Genomic DNA, 5,993 nt, shown 5'->3' on the forward strand with positions numbered 1-5,993 from the left:
ACAAGAATCGTTTCACTAGGCTAATTGATAATGAGAAATGCAGTCTTTCAACTGGCAGAGCAAGACTTTCCTTAGCACCTGTTATTGGATAAATAATAGACCCCTAAAGGAACTAATCCCTGGAACCTGCAAAAGTTACTTCATACGGGAAAAAGAGTCTGGACTCAGCAGTTCATGCCTGTTATCCCAGTACTTTGGGAGGCTGAGGTGGAAGGATTGCTTGAGCCCAGGATTTCAAGACTAGCCTAGGCAACAAAGCAAGACCTCATCACTACAAAAAAAAAAAAAAATTAAAAATTAGCCGGGCTTGGTGATGCACACCTGTAGTTTTAGCTACTCGAGAGGCTGAGGCAGGAGGGTCACCTGAGCCCAAGAAATTGAGGCTGTGGTGAGCCATGATCATGCCATACTCCAGCCTGGGCAACAGAGTGAGATCCCGACTTAAAAATAAAATAAAGAAGAAAAGAAAAAGAGTCTTTGCATATGTGATCAAATTAAGGATTTGGAGATGTGAAAATGATTCTGGATTATCCAGGTGGGCTCTAAATACAATTACAAGCGTCCATATAAGAGGGGGATTTGACACAGAAAAGGAGAAAGTGATGTAGATATAAACCAAGGAAGGCCGGCAGCCTCTAGAAGCTGAAAGAGGCAGGGAAGTCTCCTCTCCTAGGGCCTCTGAAGGGAGCACTGCCCTGTCAGCACCTTGGTTTTGGCTCACTGAAATTGATTGATTTCTGACTTTTGACCTCCAGAACAGAGGAGAATAAATTTCTAAGCCATCATGTTTGTGGTAACTTGCTATAGTAGCCACAGGAAACGAATACAGCACTATTGGCTGTCAAGTGCTATCTGTAACAACTGAAACTTTGTAGTTCTGAGTGATTGGCTATTTGGGGTATGATTCATCCCCAGAAATAAATGCATACTAGAATTCCTTTTTTTTTAAACAATGACAAAATGTGGCAGAAGTCTACCACTTAGTTGCTGAAAAGCATTGAATGTCTATTTTCATCTGACAAAAATCTTTCCAGGAGGGAAGAAGATAAAAAAGGATATACTTTCTGCACCTGGCTATCAGGAACTTGGCTTCGCAATCTTATAGTTAAGTCTGTTAAGAGTGAAAAGCTTCATAAGTTATTTATAATAGAGTTTATTATTTAGAGCCTTTTTTTTTTTTTTTTTTTGCGTTGAAGTCTCACTCTGTCACCCAGACTGGAGTGCAGTGGCCGCTCCCCGCCACCACAGCCTCGACCTGCTGGGCTCCAGTGATCCTTTCGCCTCAGCCTTCCAAGTAGCTGGAACTACAGGCTACCATGCCCGGCTGATTTTGATTTATTGTAGAGATGAGGTCTCACCAAGTTGCCCAGGTGGGTCTCAAACCCGCGGGCTCAGGCAATCCACTCACCTCAGCCTCCCAAAGGCGCGGAATTACAGGCTGAGCCACCAAGCCCGGCTTAGAGCCATTTTTTAAGTTCACAGCAAAAGTGAGCAAAAAGTTTAGGGTTCTCATATGACCTCCCCATCACACACACACACACACGTATGGACAGTCTCCCTCACTATCAACATTTCATATATTGTTTTTTTACATACCTCAGGATGATTCTGTTATAAAATTACTGTCTGAATATACAAACAGGAGTAAATTTTATTTGATGCTTAACAGGGGACAGTCCTTTTTCTGTAAAAGTGAAAAATACCACCATATATTCTTACAACCTTGTGGAGGCTAAAGCAACTCCATCCTGGATGCTCATCCACCATGCTGACTTCTGATTAACTCCAGTTCCAGGAAGGCCTCTAAGATCTCTATTTTTTCTACTGGTGTGTGTATGTGTAAGTGTGTGTGTGTGTGTGTGTGTGTGTAAGAGCATATACTTGCTGCAAATCCTGCCCTTAGGTCAATCAACCTTAATGTTATACTTATGCAGTTGTCCTACACAACCATTTTGAATCACGAATACTCTTTTCCTATGTCATATAAGCTCTGAGTCTGGGGGAAAATGGTGCAGGAATCCACCATTATCTTGCTGCTGCCCTGGACATAGACATGACTTCTGTTCCTAAGTGCCTATTAACTGTTCATTTCTAAGAAACTGGATTTTTCCACCTCTGTATTCAGTCTCTCAGCTTCCCTGGACTTTGGGGGGAAAGTCTCAACAAACCTACATCTGCAGCTGTCCCAAACTTGAATAGGCTGTTGTACCAGCTACAGTTGGCTCAGCTACAGGGTCTCAAGAGGAAACTCCATGAGTTCCTTCAAAATCTAATGACCTCCTGTTGGAATTCTTGGAGTTGATTTGGGAGATGAGTTGGATAATTTGGTTTCACAGACTCTCATTCATGCCACCCATTCTCTCACCAAGTCACACTTGAACCAACCACTGTCATGTGTGTCCAGGTCCATTATTGGGACTACCAACTTTCTCTGAATGGTGCAGGTGAGATTTTCATCTCCTCAAATGCCTCTCCACTCTTCCTCTTGCTGATGAGGAAGACCATATGGAGGAAAGAGTCATCTGGCCACCATCTGGACAATGTCTCTTGCTAATGGCAAGCTGATTCCTTGCAGATTACTCTGATAGGCTGAAACACTACTTAATTGGCATACCACTTAATTTGGACTTTCTTGGTGTGACTGTACCCTGGTTTTCTTTTTTTCTCAGATCTAAATGTTGACCATCCAACCTTTAGCTTTGCTCACCCCTGCTCACCACCATCCTCCTTGGGGCTGGATTAATCCTAATCCTCCCATGGTCATAGCCCTGAAAGTTTCCTTAACAAGATGAGAGTCAAGACCCCTAATTTACCAACAAACTTTAATGAAACGTCCAGTTCACTCAAAGCACTTTACCAATACCCCGAGGAACCTCACAGTCTTCACAGCGCCCCTGTGAGGTCACTATCAAAGTATCTTTGACATCAGTGTTCTGGGATTGAGCTCAGTAGAGTTGGTAGTAAAGACCAGACACATAACAGAGTCTTGCTACTTATTGGTGAAATCATCCTTAAGAAAATTTTCCAAGGTAGTAGTTTTCCCATCTTCGTACCTTGTTAGTTAGTATTTTCCACTTGCTTGGGTTTATCCTTTCAATCCCTTTGCTAATTAAATGACTGAAAAGTATATACTGGTAAGAATAGACATTATCAATGGACTGCAAACAAAACTCTTTTCTGTTATTGATGATAAACCATTTTAGAGAAGACCAGGCTGAATCTAAAGGATTCAGGTAATTACAAGGGGAAGGCAGAGAGAGTAGTTCATGGCCGCAGGCCTTGGCCACCTCAGGGCAACACATGATGCTTGTTAAGTTCATGACTATCGGGACACAGGGCTGGGTCTCAGCCTCTCTGTCTTCCTTTGGCCTCAACTCCTCCTGCTGCCTTCTCTCTTTGACCACGATGGCACACTTCCCATAGGCCTTCCTTACCACATCACAGAACTCGAAGAAGAGGTTGTCTTCATGTTTGATACAGAGTTCATCTCTCAGGAACATCCGGTATTTCCAAGGCACCCATCCTTGACTACTCCCAGCATGCACAATACACCAAGTTGGAGTTTGCATGAAATATCCACCACCAAGTTCTTCTCCAGTTACAAGACTTTCTGAGATTTCTGTTTCACCAAGATAGATGGTCTTAAACCCATCATATTGCAGCGTTCTCAGGGTTTTTAGATATTGGAGACATTGCTTTCTCTTGATGCTATCAAACTGACTTCTGCTTATGATGCTTCTTAAAAGAGAGTTTGCAAAGTGAGGCATGGTGACTTCTCAAGTGTTTATTAAAAGCTCGTAGATTTTCATCTGGGGAGATCTGGCAAGTGGGGGATGATGACCTCATAAAGGGCTTTCTTACAGCTATGCCACAAGTCCCATAGATACACTTTGGGTTTCAAAGCATCAGAGAAGAAATACCTAGAAAAACTTCCTGTTGGCCCCTATGATATGAAGATGGAACCTATCTATGGGGCAAATGCTACCCATACTTTGACATCACTTTTGCAATAGGCCTGGGACCGAGATTGACAATCTTTTAACAGTGATTGAGCCTATCCACTTGGTTCATTAAAATAGAGAGACATATTTACATTCTTTATTCATTCTAAAAATAGTTACTACTATTATAATACCATAAGAAAAGGATTGGCAGTAGTAAGAAACTGCCAGGGGAGGGCAGGGGTGGGATTGGTAGTAGTGGGAAACTGCCAGGGGAGGGCAGGTGTGGGATAGGTAGTAGTGGGAAACTGCCAGGGGAGTGGGGAGCACACCTCATCAACAAGAGTACCTGCATAATGAACATTTGTATACCTAACCCTGAATTATACCCCACATGTTTAAAATAAAAAACAAAATAAGAAATCTCTCTTCATCCAGCCAGTGGAGGAACAGACAAAAAAAAAAAAATTGTTGCTGAGCACCTACTGTGTACCAATATATGATACCTCTAGGGAGGCTGTATTTGTGTGGTGTGTGTACATGCGTGTGCATGGAGTGTGTGCCCACTGCCTGCTAACTTGCACAATCAAGAGTGGTTTTTCCAGGGGACAGAGGGAGGAGATAGCCAATAACAAAACGAAGTCAGCCTCCACTCCTATTTTCCACTGGGGTTGCAAATTCTTGAGTTAATTTATACCCAATCTGGAATGCACAATTAGGTTTATATACAAGTACTCAAGCAAAATGACAGTTTGCTTCAATCTCTAGTAGTCTCTTCAATTTTTTTTGTTCATGTTTTCTTATCCTTTAATCAGAGTTAAAGACATTTCATAAATGTGGATAAGGGATTCCCTCAAATGAAAAGGTGGACAAAATGTTTTATCAGGTCCTTTGCTCTACTATTGGATGGATGTAGATTTTTCCGACACAAGGATTTCTTGGGACTCAATTTTGAACAACTCCAAGCAATAAGGTTAGCCCATCATAATAAAATTAATCATGAAGCATGTGGTCTCCAAGCAGCCTCCCAGAGGTCAGGATCAGCAGATTTGGACTGATGATTGGCTTGTGTTCATTCTTTCTTAAGATTTTTCTTTTAGTAGTGGGAACTATTTTTCAGACCAAATTTGATGTGGATGCCAAATATGTGTAACAGAAATGTGACTTCTCTGATTGAAGTAGTAACAGTGGTACCAGAGTTCTGGTCAGCTACCCGCTTGGTCTCCCTCTGCCCCAAGGTATCCCAGGGACTGGAATGGCTGTGTGAAACACTATAAAGTGCAACAAAGTCAATTCTAGGATAGCAGGTCTTTTCTGCTCTCATCTAATCTTCAGTTATGGATATGAGAAACTTGTTCAAAGTATAGAAAAGAATATAATAGATTATCTTTTATATGTGTATATAAATATGAATATTTATGCTATGCACTTATATTTCCAAATGGAATTATCAGAAAAATAAAGGAACACCACTCTAGACTTCTCTGAATGTATCTTGGTTTATAATTTTGACTTTAGAAAATGTCAACATTTCACATTAAAAGAAAAGCAAAATACTACTCAGTCATAAAAAAGAATGCAATCATGTCTTTTGCAACAGCATGGATGGAGCTGGCGGCCATTATCTTAAGTGGAACAATTCAGAAACAGAAAATCAAATACTGCATGTTTTCACTTATAAGTGGAAGCTAAATCATGTATATACATGGATACAGAGTGTGGAACGATAGACATTGGCGAATTGGAAGGATGAGGGGTGACGGGTGGGGTAAGGGGTGAGAAAATACCTAATGGGTATAATGTACACTACTCAGGGGATGGATACACTAAAAGCCCAGACTTCACCACTACCCAATATATCCATGTAACAAAACTGCACTTGTACCCCTTATATTATACAAACCCCCCAAAACAAAACAAAAAAAGCACATCAAGAAGAAAAATAAAGCAAAATGATCCTAAAGAATAAAAATAAAACAGAAACCAAGTTGGGCTCGGTGGCTCAGCCTGTAATCCCGCACCTTTGGGAGGCTGAGGTGAGTGGATTGCTGC

General features: G+C 41.4%; 1 protein-coding gene across 1 annotated transcript; it reads right to left on the minus strand.

The window, feature by feature from the left end:
* Positions 1 to 2,811: 2,811 nt before the first annotated feature.
* Positions 2,812 to 3,767, minus strand: CUNH21orf140 (chromosome unknown C21orf140 homolog). The gene has a single exon (XM_008074062.1). It carries the CDS (start codon positions 3,765 to 3,767, stop codon positions 3,012 to 3,014), a length of 756 nt encoding a protein of 251 aa, XP_008072253.1. The 3' UTR covers positions 2,812 to 3,011.
* Positions 3,768 to 5,993: the final 2,226 nt, after the last annotated feature.

The sequence above is a fragment of the Carlito syrichta genome, unplaced genomic scaffold (assembly GCF_000164805.1).
Source record: "Carlito syrichta isolate Samal-C Ts95f unplaced genomic scaffold, Tarsius_syrichta-2.0.1 Scaffold316292, whole genome shotgun sequence".
Classification (NCBI taxonomy): domain Eukaryota; kingdom Metazoa; phylum Chordata; class Mammalia; order Primates; family Tarsiidae; genus Carlito; species Carlito syrichta.

Bases quoted from the DNA above. Each gene is read 5' to 3' on its own strand.
- CUNH21orf140 (XM_008074062.1), bottom strand. From the start codon at position 3,767: ATGCCTCACTTTGCAAACTCTCTTTTAAGAAGCATCATAAGCAGAAGT.